Here is a 15,232-nt window from a genome sequence, read left to right as displayed (position 1 = left end):
CTGTAAGAAAATAGATGTCAGCCCTGACATAGAAGCGAGAACAACCACGGTGCTGGCAATTTATCCTAAAGAAGATTTGTTTAGTTGAGACTTCCAAACTTGAGTGAATCCAGAGAGTATTATTATACTGCATGAAAAGAGTCGGAAACCTAAAACAAAAGTGATACAAGTGTTAAAGAAATGGACGAAGTATTTGATAGATGTCTAAAAGCTGCGCAATCATTTTATTTCCAAGATTATTTAATTTGTCGGAGAACTACGAGAAGTGTTACGAAGAAAAACCAACTGCACCCCCTATCATCCATTTTCATTGAAACGGAGTGTTCAGGGTGGGCGGCCATATTACCCAATGTTCTTTTTCTTACAATGATAAACAATTTTGCCTAGTGACTCGCTCGTCAGAGAGAGGGAGAGTACTAGCAACACTTACCTTTTTTGAGCCTGGTGGAAGTCGCTTAAGTTTTATATCCAATCTACTTTTTGAGCGAGAACACAGATAATCCAATGCCCTTGACGTTGGATACAATTTCAGAACCAGATTATACTGAGAAGCGTCTAACTGGCGTTCAGCGATGAAAGCTTACTCAAAATATGGTTAATGTGACTTTAAATAATATACTTAAATGTTTCCCATAAAATGCTGTACCAGAAGTTATTGATTTTGTAGTATTTGAGATCAAAATATTTCATCAGCTAGAGATTGCAGGTAAAGACAACCTTACCAGAGTAGTTAGTATTAAACCTGTTATCAAAAATACTATCTGTGAACGTCCATATAATAAGTTGTGTTCATTGCGAAAAGCCTAATAAGTTTTGTTAAATTTGAGTTATGTTTTTACTTGCATTATATCTTGTGTGTCTACTGTTACTTAATTGTGAGTTTGAATGATAGTGTAAAATTGTTTACTTTTTAAGTTTCATGTGTTTAAGTTACATTGTTGCTCTTTACACCAAGGAGATTGTTAATATTTATTATTAAGTCAAATGTGTGAATGTCAAGTTTGAGAAAGTTAACATTTTCATTTAATTGTAATAGCAACAAGATGTAAGTTAACTAGCTTTTTTCTTTTTATAAGTTTGAAAAGGAACGAGTCCTTTTGGTGGGCGGGATGTTTAATACGAATTAGAGGTATGACAGGTGACATAAGTACACAAAATAATATTGCCAATTGAGAACGTTGACATATAAAGATCCCACCTAGTATAGGTTCATATCTAGGCAGGTTAAATAGAAGTTGTTAGTTCGATAGTTGTTATTTTAGTTATAGGATGTGATAACAGATGGCACTGTACAAATTTTGTAATCCGCTACATCGCGCTATCGAAAACCTAATGTGAGCCTATATAAGCCCGAGTTACTTTCGAATAAACCGAGTTCCAACAGCAGTGTGGTGGTTTCATTGAGTTACCCTACGCAGCAACAGTGGCTATCGACGCGCCTATTGGTTGTCGATTTTTGGGTGGTAGTTGCGTCTCAAAAACCCCAGTGGTTTTTGAGATATTTAATTTTTGGTGTTTTTAGTATTAGTAGGGAAATTTTTGGTAGGTCATCCAAGTAGAGAGGCACTGGTCGACGAGTTTGTCCCGGTGTTTCTTTGCGGGGGTGACCCCCAATTGGGAGGGAAATAGCTTTGTAAATATAGGTTAGGTTTATTTTCTCTTTAGGTGTTCTTTATTGTTATTATTTCGGTGTTAGACTTAAGTGTAATTTATAGTTTTTAAATTAGATTTAAGCTTTGGCAGTTTGGCGATAGCCCTTGTCGTCATCCACCTGAGTCCTCAGGGGATGTTTGGCTTGATTTGTCGGCACTATGTCACAGGGAGTTGAGGAATTGGAGGGGGGATCTGCGGGGGGGGTTCGCAGGTCGTCAGGTACCGGGTTAGTGTTGTCCTTTGGGGATAACGGGGGTTTGGGGGACGAGGACAGGGAGTCCTTGCGGAGTGAAGGTGGCGAACCTAAACGGAGCTCTCGTAGAGTCCGTGCTGGTGTTACGCTGGAAGAGCTGTTGGGGGTCGAGTCGATCCCCTCTATGTCGGAACCGGAGGTGGTCGCTTCTAAGCGCCTCTTCTCCGAAGTTTCCGGTTCTGACACTGAGGACGTCAGCACTGCTGTCAGCTTAGGCAAGGTGCAGACGGCTAAGCGCGGGAAGTCGCGGGGCTCGTTGAGTCGGCTCTCGGCGGCTAGACAAGAGCTGCGCGAGAGAACGGAGGAGGCTAGGGCAGCGGAGTTCGTCGCTGCCCTCGAGAAGAAGGCATATCGAAAGGAGGCCAGGGCGAGCAGTCCCATCCCGCCTGGACCTCTTGATATCGACGTGGAGTCAATGGGTCCGGAGGAGCTGTTGAGCGCTGCCGAAAGCAATCTTGGGGAGATCCTCGGTATTGCGGCGAAGTCCTCCAATTTAAAGGGTGGGTACGTGAACAAAATACGGCGTGCCACTTCTGCGGTGAGATGCATTGTGGATGCACTCGCTACACGAACGGTGGCGGAGGAGACCCGGCGTCTCACCGCAGACAATGGCAGACTTCGTCGAGAGTTGGCGAACCTGCGTGAAGAGGTCCGCGCATACAAGCGGGACTTTGAAGAAAGCCGTTCCGCGGCGGCCAAGGAGAAGTCTTCTCCAATGACCAACGAGCAGTTGGGAGTATTGGAGAAGAGCATCGCCAAGCTCGTAGGTAACTTGGTCGATGGGAGGCTGGCGGGGATAGAGGCACGTTTGCCTCCCCCAGTTGTGGTCCGCCCACCCTTGGCGGCCGACAAGAAGCGGGCGGCTCTTGAGAAGTTGCCGGTCCTCAAGGAAAGTCCTGTACCGGTGGCTGTCACAGCTAGAGATGTCTCACCGGTGCTGAGGTCGACGGTCGTTCGCCAACGGGAGGAATTTCCCGCACTCCCAGTGCGCCCGGATGTGCGCCCAGCTCCAGCTCCTGCTCAACCCAAGAAGAGCAAGAGCAAGAACAAGGGTAAGGGGAAAGGAAAAGGGGTTGACTTACCATTGTCGGCCAATCCCGGCGCTTCCACATCCAGAGAGATACCGACTTGTAGACCGGTAGAGTCTTCGGATGTTATTTCGGGGGTTCTCTCATCGGAGCCTTTGGACGGGTGGACGGAGGTCGTCCGCAAAAAGACCCCGGCGAAAAAGGCGGCCCCGAAGCAGCCGGCAAAGGAGACTGCCAAAAAGCCGAGCGTACGGTTGCCCCGATCCACAGCCGTCCTAATTAAACTGAGGACGGACGCGGTGGACAAGGGTATGTCGTACAGCTCTGCCCTTATGAAGGCGGAAAGCGCCATCAAGCTGGAGGAGCTGGGGCTCGGCCCCCTCCGTATCAGACAGTCGGCGACTGGAGCCAGGTTGATTGAGATACCTGGCTCTACCAGCCACGAGAAGGCTGATCTATTGGCGGCCCGACTGTCCGAAGTCCTTTCGGAGGAGGCCGATATTTCAAGGCCCGTGAAGTGCTCTAATTTTAAGCTCACGGGCCTTTCAGACACTGCGACTGTAGAGTCTGTCAAATCTGCAGTCGCAGGGGCGGGTGGATGCTCCCCAGCCCAGGTATGGGTGGGAAATATTGAGAGGGGCCTAGTCGGGACGGGTTTTGCTCGCATGAGTTGCCCAGTAACGGCAGCTAAAAAATTGGTGGAACTGGGCAGCTTTGCAGTCGGGTGGAGCAGAGTGGTGGCGCATCTCGTGGACGCGCGGCCAAGTCACTGCTTCCGATGTCTGGGGTTGGGACACTTTGCTGCAATGTGCCCCCCAAAAATGAAGGATCGCAGTGGCTTGTGCTACCGTTGTGGTTCACCTGGACACACCATGTCTGGGTGCAGTGTGGCGCGTCCAAAGTGCGCAGTCTGCTCCGATGCGAGCAGACCTTCGGACCACGTTATGGGGGGTAAGACATGTAACCCCCCAGTAACCCGGGGAAAAGTTCCATCCTCTAGGAGAGGACAGGCGGCGCCGGAAGCTGAAATGTCCGAATAATGCCAGGACATCTCAGCTTCCTTCAGGCCAACGTGAACCACTCCGCTGCGGCTCAGGATCTCTTCCTGCAGACCGTGGCGGAGTGGAGTGTTGACGTGGCGGTGGTCTCGGAGCCCTATTACGTTCCTACTCAGCCACATTGGGCTGGGGACGTTGAGGGCTCCGTCGCCGTTGTGGTGAAGCCAGGCGCTGGACCCCCCCTTATACCAAGAATGAGGGGCCCCGGGTACGTGGTGGCGGCTTGGGGAGAGTATGCCGTCGTCGGGGTTTACTTCTCCCCAAATCGCAATCTAGCCGCCCTAGAGCAGTTCCTCGATGCTCTAGGGCCGCTGATCAGGAGGCTAGCCCCCCTCCCCGTCATAGTGGCAGGGGACTTCAACGCCAAGTCCTCGGCGTGGGGTTCCCCGGTCACTGATCTGAAGGGGAGGGAAGTGGAGGAGTGGGCTTTAGCCTCGGGACTGTCCCTATTGAACACAGGGGCAGTCCAGACCTGCGTGCGGCGGACGGGCGGCTCAGTGGTGGACTTGTCGTTCGCCACTCCCGCCGTCGCGCGCAGGGTGGAGGGATGGAAGGTGGTAACGGAGGTGGAGACGCTCTCGGACCATCGATATATACGGTTCGAAGTGTCTCCAGCCTCCACATCGAGTCCAGCGTCTCGGTCCAGGAGGCAAAGCGTGTTCCCGCGTTGGGCCATCTCCAAGCTCAACCGGGAACTTGCAGAAGAGGCGGCTATTGTCGGCCGCTGGAGCTTCCCGTCGTCACAGACTATGGGGGTGGACGAGTTGGCTGGCTGTTTCGGCAAGGTCTTACACAGCGTTTGCCGAACAGCCATGCCTAGAGTTTGGGGTCCTCCCCCGTCTCGGCGTGCAGTATACTGGTGGTCGACAGAATTGGCCGACCTTCGCGCCGCCTGCAATGCGGCGCGTCGCGCCTATTGTCGCAGCAGGCGGCGCCGCCCCCAGGACGTGGAGCGTGATGACCGGCTGTATAGGGTCTACCGGGCAAAACGGGAGATTCTGCAGTTGGCCATCAGTCCGCGGGGACCTTTGTTTCCGCTGTGGCCAGGCTGGCCACGCAATCAAGGAGTGTGGAAACCCTCCCCACTGCGCGGTGTGCGCGGCTAATGGGAGGAAAGCGGACCATATCGTGGGGAGCAAACCCTGCAAGGTACCGCAAAAGACCGGAAAGGGCTCTAAGAAGAGCCGTTCGCCCAAGGCTGCCACACCATCTACGGTAGCCTCAGGAGCGGAAGTGGCTCCCATGGAAGCCCAATAACGGCTCCACTGAAGTTCTTGCAGGGAAACCTCAACCACAGCGCCCAAGCACAGGACCTGTGGTCACAAGAGGTGTTGAAGAGGTCGATAGACGTTGGTGTGATTGCCGAGCCGTACCGGATCCTCCCTAGGGGTGACTGGTTGGGCGACGCGGACTCGACGGTGGCTTTGGTCTTCGGTCCCAAAGTCGTGCCTCTGTCTTCCAGGAGCACGACTCGGGGCCACGGCTTCGTCGTCGCGGACTTGGGAGCCCTCACCGTTGTGGGGGTTTACTTTTCCCCGAACAGACCCATCGCCGAGTTCGAGGCGTTTCTTCTCCGGCTCACCACCTTCGTGAGCGGGGCAGTCAATCCTGTGGTCGTCGCCGGAGACCTCAACGCAAAGTCCACGCGTTGGGGCTCCCCGGCCACGGACGCGAGGGGCAGAGCTGTGGCAGACTGGCTGGCAACCAACGGCCTGGTCGTGGCCAACAGAGGTGCCGCGAGCACGTGTGTCCGGTGGCAGGGGGAATCGATTGTAGACCTGACATTAGTCAGCCCATCAGTCGCTCGCCGAATGAGTGGCTGGAGAGTCCTCGAGGAGGTCGAGACCCTCTCGGACCACCTCTACATAGGCTTTGACATTGCCTTCACGTCAGAAGCTGGTCGCCGAATTCCATCCGGTGGCGGCCCAAGGTGGTCCCTGAGAGGTCTGGATCGAGACCTTCTCGAGGAGGCGGCGATTGTTGCGTCGATGTCCCCCCTCCCATCGGAAGACGTCGAGGAATGCGCGGAGTGGCTGAACGAGGCGGCTCGCAACATATGCGACGCCTCGATGCCCCGTGCTGGACCGGTCGTGCCTCGGCGGCAGACCTACTGGTGGCGCCCGGAGCTGAAACAACTCCGGCTAGAGTGTGTGGCTGCCCGCCGCCGATTCCAGCGATACCGCCGGCGGCGAAACAGGGTGGAGGTCGAAGAAGAGGCCATCCATGATGGCTACCGCTCAGTGCGTCATGCTCTGCGTGAGGCAATAAAGGTGGCGAAGAAAGAGGCATGGGAGGAGTTCCTGAACACCTTGGAGCAGGACCCGTGGGGCAAGCCTTATAAATGGGTGAGGCAGAAGCTTCGCCCCGCTGCCCCACCGCTAACCCAGCACATGCAGCCGGATCTCCGTCGCTCTGTACTCTCGGCCCTATTTCCATCCAGGGCCGAGTGGTCCCCACCATCTATGCGACCACCAAGCGCGGAGTCTGACGATGAAGAGGAAGATGTGCCACCCGTGTCGCCCGAAGAGTTGGCAGCAGCCGTGCACAAGATGAGCCTGAAAAATCGAGCTCCTGGACTGGACGGAGTCCCCGGTCGTGTCTGGGTGCTGGCCATAAAACACTTGGAGGCGCAGGTGCTCGAGGTGTTTACCAAGTGTCTGGTGCAGGGCCGAGTGCCGCGCCGGTGGAAGTCGGGCAAGCTTGTGCTGCTGAAAAAAGACGGACGACCGGAGGACCAGCCGTCGGCCTACCGCCCTATCGTCCTTATCGACGAGATCTGTAAGACCCTGGAGAGGGTGATCGCGGGGCGCCTCAACCGCCACCTGGAAGGCGCCGGCCCGAACCTGAGCGACGCTCAGTTCGGGTTCAGATCTCGTCGCTCGACGATAGACGCGGTAGCGCGTGTGCGGCAGATTTCGGAGGAGGAAATCTCTCGGGGCGGAGTGGTATTGGTTGTCTCGCTGGACATCTCCAACGCGTTCAACACTCTGCCCTGGGAGACAATAAAAGAAGGACTACGGTACCACAGAGTGCCAAGATATTTGCGTCGTACCATCGGCAACTATCTATCAGAGCGTTCGGTGCAGTACCCCACCGAAGAAGACGACTGGGAGGAGCTGGAGGTGGACTGTGGCGTCCCGCAGGGTTCGTCTCTCGGTCCGGGCCTATGGGACATAGGGTACGACTCCGTGCTCCGCGGCGCCAATCTTCCGGGCGTGGAGCTCGTTGCGTACGCGGATGACACGGCGGTCGTCTGCCGTGCCAAGTCCCATCGAGAGGCAAAAATCCTGGCAACGGCAGCAGTCGCTCAGGTTGTGAGAAGGATCCAGGCTCTGGGTCTGAAGGTGGCGCTGAACAAGTCGGAGGCCCTCTTGTTCCACGGGCCCAGAAACGCGCCACCACCGGGCCTGGAGGTTATAGTGAGTGGAACGAGGATCAAGATAGCGCCTACAATGACCTACCTTGGTCTGGTCCTCGATAGCCGGTGGTCATTCAAGGAACACTTCCGCCGGCTATCCGAGAAAGTAAAGAAGTCCGCGGGTGCCCTTGCCTCGCTGCTCCCGAATCTCGGGGGCCCGAGTTTGGTTTGCCGGCGCCTCTACATGGGCGTTGTCCGTTCTATGACAATGTACGGGGCGCCGATATGGGCAGAGAACCTGCTACCAGAGAACAGGCTGGCCCTGGGTCGGCTGCAGCGAGTGATGGCGACGCGCGCGGTTCGCGGGTACCGCACAATCTCCCGGGATGCGGCGTGCCTCCTCGCTGGCAGCGTCCCTTGGGACCTCGACGCTCTTGCCCTCGCCGATATGTACTGGCGTGGCGCTGAAGTCCGCGCGGGGGGCAGCAACCCCCTTCCGGACGCCGTCCGTCGGTGGAGGGATCGAGCCAAGGACGTGACGATTGAGCTCTGGGAGGAGCGACTCCTGGAGCCTCAAGTCAGCGTGGCGCTGGTGCTGGCCATGAGACCGGTACTGAGAGAGTGGTTGACCCGACTCACGCAGGTGCTGACCGGGCACGGCTGCTTCGGCCGTTACCTGTGTGAGATCGCGAACCGAGAAGAGAGTACGCGCTGTCACCACTGTGACTGTGAAAGGGACACGGCGGAACACACAGTTTCTGCCTGTCCCGCCTGGACTGGACAACGGGCGGCCCTCACGGCCGCCATTGGATTTGACCTTTCGCTGCCCGCATTGGTTCGCGCCATGGTGGGCAGTGAACCTGGATGGACAGCGGTGCAGGACTTCTGCGAAGAGGTCATCGCCGCGAAGGAGGAGGCCGAGCGTGTGAGAGAGCTGGAGGCGCTCGACCCCCGCCGAAGAAGACGGCCGAGACGACGACAGGTCATTAGTAATGACCACTTGCCGCCTTAGCCGGGGGGCTCGGGGCGGTGGTATGGGGATGCCGCCGCCCAACGAGTCGAGTCCCCGAGAGGGTCGCGATGCGCTGTGTACTCCTCGCGCATCGCGACAAAGGAGAGATAGGCCCATGCAAGCCCTGGGAGGGCCTCTGTTCGGCCTAAGGAGCCTACGAACAGTGCTCCAAGGAAGACGGGCCCGCTATTAATACGCGGGCACACGCATGCAGGACCGCGGACGAAGGCTCGCGCGTGCTCGCAACCCTGCATGTCATGAAGAGGAGTACCGCAGTGTTTTAGTGGGTAGGGCCGCGGCACCACCATCTCCGCCGCGGCGAGCCCCACATATCCGCAGTGGGAGTCCCCATCCCCTGCGTCGAATGCGTCACTGCATTTCACTGCGTGAAAAAAAAAAAAAAAAAAAAAAAAAAAAAAAAAAAAAAAAAGGTTAGGTTAGGTTAGGTTAGGTTAGGTTAGGTTTCCCCCCCGATCTGATCTTTTGAGGTAGACCGGCCGGTCGTGGAGGGAGTCCTGTGTTTGGTAGATCCGGGACATCCCTCCTTTATACGGCTGAAGGCGAACCGCAGGTGGTTTTAGTGAGTAGGAGTCTCACATACCCCCGGGGTGCTTCAGCTTAACTGAGGCACATACCCGACCCGGGGGACCCATGATGGGTTTCCCCTGCGCATCAAAAAAAAAAAAAAAAAAAAAAAAAAAGGTTTCCCCCCGATCTAGGAGAGCAGTGGCTGCTGAGGAGGTGGGGTGAGGACCTGGCGCAGGCCCAGTACGGGCAACGTACTGCTCAGGCTCTGCGTCCAGTTCTTGCGGCGTGGATGCGCCGCAAGAGAAAACCCCTCACCTTCCGCCTTACACAGGTGCTCACCGGACATGGTTGTTTCGGTGCGTACTTGTGTAAATAAAAAAAAATAAAAAAAAAAAAAAAAAAAAAAAAAAATGCGTCGAATGCGTCACTGCATTTCACTGCGTGAAAAAAAAAAAAAAAAAAAAAAAAAGGTTAGGTTAGGTTAGGTTAGGTTAGGTTAGGTTGGGGGCGATACCGGTCCGTCCACGTCGTGTCCCTGGGCACCTCCCCCGTGCCATCGTGAGCGTTTTCACGGTGACACGGGAGGGGTGGCTGAACGCCGGTATGCGTGTGTGATTGTGTGCGTGTATGGCAGAGCTCACTGCCGAGAGAGAGCCCGCGACCCGGGGTGTCGGTGTTAGAAGTATGGACAAGCGCAGAAAAGAAAATATTCTCCGGGTGGGTCTCGGTCCCGACGGGGCCGGGGAATCCCATACGTCACCTTCGGGTGACGGGCGGTCCGTGTATACGGAGGGGCCACTTTCTGCGAGGAGGGAGGAGGAGAAGGAGGGGAAGAAGAAAAAGGCGCGCGATAAGAAGCGCGCGGATCCCAAGCCGGTGCACCTTACCGCACCGGCCAGGGAGCCCATAACTGACGAGGACTCAGACGTCTTTGTGTCCGATGCGTTGCGCCGACTGGATTGCTTACTTGGCCGTCCGGTTCGCGACCGCTCCACCGACTGTGACAGCGAGGTCTCCTACTCGGCGTCCGGCAGCAATATGTCGCTGGACTCCGGGGAGCTGCCCGCAACCTCTGGACGTTCGACACCTCTGAAGAGGAGGATACCAGACCCAGTTGGTGCCGTCTACCAGTAAGGTGACGGCGCCGGTACCACCCAAACGAGGACGAGGCCGGCCCCCTACGACCGGCCAGTACGTCGGCATGGCGAAAGCCAAGGCCGACTACAACAGAGAGAAGGCGGAGAGCCTCCGGCTGCTTGCTGAGGAGCAAGTCGCCGAGACGGCTCGGGCAGCGAGGGAGGCGCGAGCTTCCCTTCGCAAAAGCCCCACACTGGCTGCAGAGGATGCAGCGAGGACGAGCGCGGCGCTGAGCGCTAGCGTGGAGAAGTCGCTGGAGACCATTTCAATGGTCGCCAGCAAATCCTCCAACCTTAAGGGGACTTTTCAGCGGTACCTCAAGGAGGCGGTCGCCAACATAAAGGAGGCCGTCGCCGACATGAGGGACCGCTGCCAAAATGAGGAGATACGGGCTCTGGAAGCGCAGAACCAGCAGCTCCAACAGCAAATCGGCAACATGCGCCGGGAGCTAGAGGAGCTGCGGCGTCAGGTTTCCAAACCCGCCACGGACGAGATGCAGAAGCTGTTGTCGGAGGTCTCACGCTCCAACATTGAGACCTTCGGCAACATGCTGAATGCGCGACTCGCCGGCCTGGAGGATCGTCTCCTACCAGAGCCGAGGCGGAGGCCGCCGCTTGCTTCTGATGCAGCGGTGGAGGCGCCGGTCGAGGGGGGACCACCGGTAGCTGCAAGCAAGCTACCGGTTAAAAAGAAGAAAAAGACGGCAACGCAAGCGGCAGGGCCATCACAGGCACCCGCCACCAGCGTGCCGCCCAAGGAAGGAGGGAAGAAAAGGAGGAAGAAGAAGTCGCTGGCCGCACGTGAGGCTGAACAGACGAGGGCACGAACATCCGCCCCATCTGCGACTGACCCCTCGTGGTCCACTGTGGAACCGCGGGGGAGAAAAGAGAAGAAAGGAAAGGGAGCTGCCAAAAAGGCAGCCCCCAAGAGAAAAAAGAAGGGGAAGCTGCGTCCGCGAAGGTCCGCCGCCATTACTCTCACGCTGGAGAAGGGGGTGGACCAGAGCGTGACGTACGCTTCCATACTCAAGGAGGCGACGAGCCGGATCGACCTTGAGGCGGTAGGAATCTACCAGAGAAGCAACAAGGTTCGATTCCGGCTAGCGAGGACGGGCGCCCGAATACTTGAAGTGTCCGGGGAGGACGCCCAGCTAAGGGCGGATGCCCTTGCAAACAAATTGAGGGAGGTCCTGGACAGGGACGCGGTGAAGATCGCTCGCCCTGTCCAAAGGGTGGATGTACTCGTCTCCGGCATGGACGACGCAGCGACCGCCGCCGATGTCACCAAGGCGGCGGCAAAAGAAGGCGGCTGCCCGGCCACCGATATCCGGACGGGCAGAATGACGGTGGGCCCCAGGGGCGCGCGGAGCTTGTGGCTCCACGTCCCCACGGCGGCCGCCAAGAAGTTGGTAACTTCTGGGCGGCTGCAGGTAGGCTGGGTCATGGCGAAGGTAGTGCTGCTGGCCGCGAGGCCAATGCGGTGCTACCGATGCTTAGACACCGGCCACCTGGCATCGAGTTGCCAGTCCCTGGTGGACCGTAGCGGAGATTGCTTCCGTTGCGGGAAGCCGGGGCACAAGGCCGCCGACTGCGCGGAGGAGAAGCCAAGCTGCTTCTTCTGCGCAGAGCTCGGGAAGGAGAGCGCCCACGTGCTGGGAGGTAGCGGCTGCATAACAGCGGCGAAAAAGCTGCCCTCCGGCGCGAGGAGGAAGAGGAAGGCTCCCTCTAAGGCTCGGCTGCGTAAGCGGCCTGGAGCCGATGAGGCAGGGGCGAGTCAGAACGCCCCCGCCATGGAGGTGGAAGCCTAGGCCTGTGGGCGGCTGATCGGGGGATCACCGCCCACAACATAGGCCCCGAGGAGAAAGGCTCCTCTGATGCCCGGGGAGCCTCTCGGTGAAGGCAGGCGGTGGCATAGGCCACTGTAATTATGTGGTGCCGGAAGCGGCAAGCGCTGCGGAGGACGCGGTGCGACAACGATCCCGCTCCTTCGCGTGTGGCGTTGATGAGGGCATGGGGGGGTTTTAGTCGGTAAACCTCCGGTGATCCGGAGGGAGTCCGACATACCCCTGCCCCTTCCCCCGAGGGGGCGGGGGATGCGTAATGCATTTCCCCTCCTAAAAAAAAAAAAAAAAAAAAAAAAGGTTAGGTTAGGTTAGGTTAGGTTAGGTTAGGTTGGGGGCGATACCGGTCCGTCCACGTTCGTGTCCCTGGGCGCCTGGGTACGCCACCCCGCCCTTTACACGAAGTGACGTATCCAGGATGGCTGAACACCGGTCTTTCCTGTCTTTCTCTCTTTGTATAGTTTACTCTTCGTTTGTTGTTTATTTTATTTTATCTGTCTTTTCATCACCTTTTCTACTCTATCTTTCTTGTTTTGTTCAACTCTTCTCTACATCAGCGTGTGTTTCCGTGTATATATGTGTGTGTGTTTGTGCGATGGATGGACCCGTGGGTCCCTAATCCCCGGTTTGTGGTGCCCGGCCTTGGGATGCGTGGCGAGCAGGTGGCTTACGTCACAAGGGCACTAGGGCAGAATCTCCCTTAACAGATCGAACCATGGAGACACGCAATTTTGAAAATTCTCCCCGGGCGGGTACCAGCAATGCTGGAGAATCCCGCACTCCCGGTCCGCCGGGAGTCTGCCGCACGTATACGGGGGCGGCACAAAATGCGTTGGAGGGTAAGGGGGCCGTTGCAACGGCGAAAGAAGGAGAGGGCGCGAAGACAAGCGCGAACCCGAATCCGGCGCACCTAACCGCGTCGGAGGCGGGTGCTATCACCGACGAAGACGTCGACTTTTCCGGTCCACAGCCTAACGCAGTGGACCGGATAAAGCGACTAATGCAGCGCAAGAAGGAGCGGAACTGCCCAGTACGCGACGCTGACCTGCCAGAGGTGTTGCGCTGGCGGGACGTCAAAATGACGCCACCCAGCACGCCTTCTGCGCTGCCACCCGGAGGAGACAATGAGGCTGGTGGGGATTTGACGCGCTCACCTCGCGTGGTTTTGCGCGACGTGATGCGCGAATTCTCCCTGCCGCCTCCACAAGGAATGGACTATACTGGCAATGACAGTGAGGACTGGCCCTTGGACTCTGACGATACTGTCTCTGACATATCAGTGGACTCCGAGGGCTTGCCCACAATCCCGGACAAGACACGCCGTAAAAGGCGCAACACTGAGGAGGACATGGCGCCGCCCATTGGCAGGGGAGCGGTGCCCAAGGCAAAGAGAGGACGTGGCCGGCCACCAACCACCGGCCAATACGTCGGCCTGGCTAAGGCCCAAGCGGACCTCAACCGGGAGAAGGAAGAGGAGCGCCGGGCTATTTTCAGGGCGAAAGTTGAGGAAGTAGCCCGGAAGGCACGGGAAGAGCGAGAGGCGAGGGAGGCGAGAGCTTCCCTTCGTGGAAGCCCTGCCCTTGCCGAGGACTCGGAGGAGACAGGCGCGGCCCTAGCGGCAGGCGTGGAGAGGGCCTTGGATATGGTGACAATGGTCGCCACAAGGTCCTCAAACCTGAAAGGGACGTACCAGCGGGCCCTCAAGGAGGCGGTCGCGTCCATCAAGGCGGCCGTCACCGAGATGAGAGGCCGCGGTCAAACAGAAGAAATGCGGGCACTGGAGGCGCAGAACGACCGCCTCCTGCGTCAAGTCAACGCGATGCGTAAGGAGCTGGAGGAGCTGCGCCGTCGCGTAACTGGGCCCGCAGCCGACGACCTGCAGAGGATGTTGTCGGAGGTCTCGCGTTCCAATATCGAGACCTTCGGCAACATGCTCAATGCGAGAATCGCCGGCCTGGAAGATAGGCTCCTTCCTGAGCCCAGAAGAAGACCGCCGCTGGCGGCAGACAGTGCTGGTGAAATATCCGGCGCCCCAGCAACAGCGGCCCCGAAGAAGACGTCGAAGCCGAAGAAGACGGTGACGGCAAAGGCGCTGGACAAAGGTTCGGTAGGCGGTGCGGCGGCTCCTTTACAGCCGCCTCCTGCACCTGCAGAGAAAGAGGCTGCAAAGCCTACGAAGAAGAAGAGGATGAAGCGGCCAACAATGGCCGCTCAGGCGGCGGCAAAGGGGGCGCAGAACACTAGCGCCCCTCCCGCCGAGGCTACGTGGATTACAGTCGGTCCACGCAGGCCCAAAAAGAAAGGGGCGGCTAATCCAGCTAAGGCCACCCCTAGCAAGAAGAAGAAGAAGGCCAAGCTCCGTGCCCCCAACACCGCGGCAATCACCGTCACCTTGAGGGAGAGTGCCGCGGCGCAGGGGGTCACGTACCTCGACGTGCTGACGAAAGCCAAAGACGCGGTCAAAACCAGTGGACTGCAGGAGCTCCAGTTCCGCTTCCGACTGGCTCAGACCGGCGCGCGTGTCCTCACCATCCCCGGCGAGGGCGCCCAGGAGAAGGCAGATGTTCTCGCTGCCAGAATGCGGGAAGTACTGGACCCTGAAGTGGTGAAGATCGGCCGCCCGGCGAAATGTGTCGAAATGCGCATCGCCGGGCTGGACGACTCAGCGACGACCGCCGACGTCATCGAGGCGGTCTCAAGGGAAGGAGGTTGCCCGTCCAACTCCATCAGGACGGGCCCAATAAAGATTGGAAGGTGGGGCGACGGCTCGTTGTGGCTGAGCGTCCCCGTCGCGGCCGCAAAAAAGCTGATTAGCATGAAGCGGCTGCGAGTGGGCTGGGTGTCGGCCAAGGTGACATTGCTGGCCAAGAGGCCTATGCGGTGTTACCGGTGCCTTGACACCGGCCACCTGGCGACGTCATGCCAGTGCCCGGTGGACCGCAGCCGGAATTGTTTCCGCTGTGGGAAACCGGGGCACAAGGCCGCCGAGTGCCGGGAGAAGCATCCAAACTGCTTCTTCTGTGAGGCACTCGGCAAGGAGAGCGGGCACGTCCTGGGAAGCGGCGGCTGTTTAACAGCCAAGAAGCCGCCCCCCGCTACGAAAAAGCGCCGCAGGAGAGGAGCTCCCTCCGACAAGGCCCGGCCGCATGAGCCTGGAGCCGGTGGTGCCGGGGTTAGTCAGCCCCAGCCCGCCATGGAGGTGGAGCAATAGGCCCGCGGGCGGTTGATCGGGGGATCACCGCCCGCACCAAGGGCTCCGAGAGAAAAGCTCCCTAGGTGCCCGGGGAGCTCTCGGTGAAGAAAGGCGGCGGCAGAACACCAGCCGCCGCAACGGAGCAGTGCCGGATGCGGCAAACGGACGTGTG

At 57.8% G+C, this 15,232-nt stretch overlaps 2 protein-coding genes across 2 annotated transcripts; both read left to right on the top strand.

The window, feature by feature from the left end:
* Positions 1 to 1,811: 1,811 nt before the first annotated feature.
* On the top strand, positions 1,812 to 3,974 carry LOC121734410. The gene has a single exon (XM_042125021.1). It carries the CDS (start codon positions 1,812 to 1,814, stop codon positions 3,972 to 3,974), a length of 2,163 nt encoding a protein of 720 aa, XP_041980955.1.
* Positions 3,975 to 10,091: 6,117 nt separating this feature from the next.
* Positions 10,092 to 11,834, top strand: LOC121734409 (myosin-10-like). The gene has a single exon (XM_042125019.1). It carries the CDS (start codon positions 10,092 to 10,094, stop codon positions 11,832 to 11,834), a length of 1,743 nt encoding a protein of 580 aa, XP_041980953.1.
* The last annotated feature ends 3,398 nt before the right edge of the window (positions 11,835 to 15,232 follow it).

The sequence above is a fragment of the Aricia agestis genome, chromosome 15 (genome assembly GCF_905147365.1).
Source record: "Aricia agestis chromosome 15, ilAriAges1.1, whole genome shotgun sequence".
Classification (NCBI taxonomy): Eukaryota; Metazoa; Arthropoda; class Insecta; order Lepidoptera; family Lycaenidae; genus Aricia; species Aricia agestis.
This window is presented reverse-complemented; position numbering and strand designations above follow the sequence as displayed.

Excerpts from the sequence above, each read along its gene's own strand:
- LOC121734410 (XM_042125021.1), top strand. The coding sequence starts at position 1,812 with ATGTCACAGGGAGTTGAGGAATTGGAGGGGGGATCTGCGGGGGGGGTT.
- LOC121734409 (XM_042125019.1), top strand. The coding sequence starts at position 10,092 with ATGGCGAAAGCCAAGGCCGACTACAACAGAGAGAAGGCGGAGAGCCTC.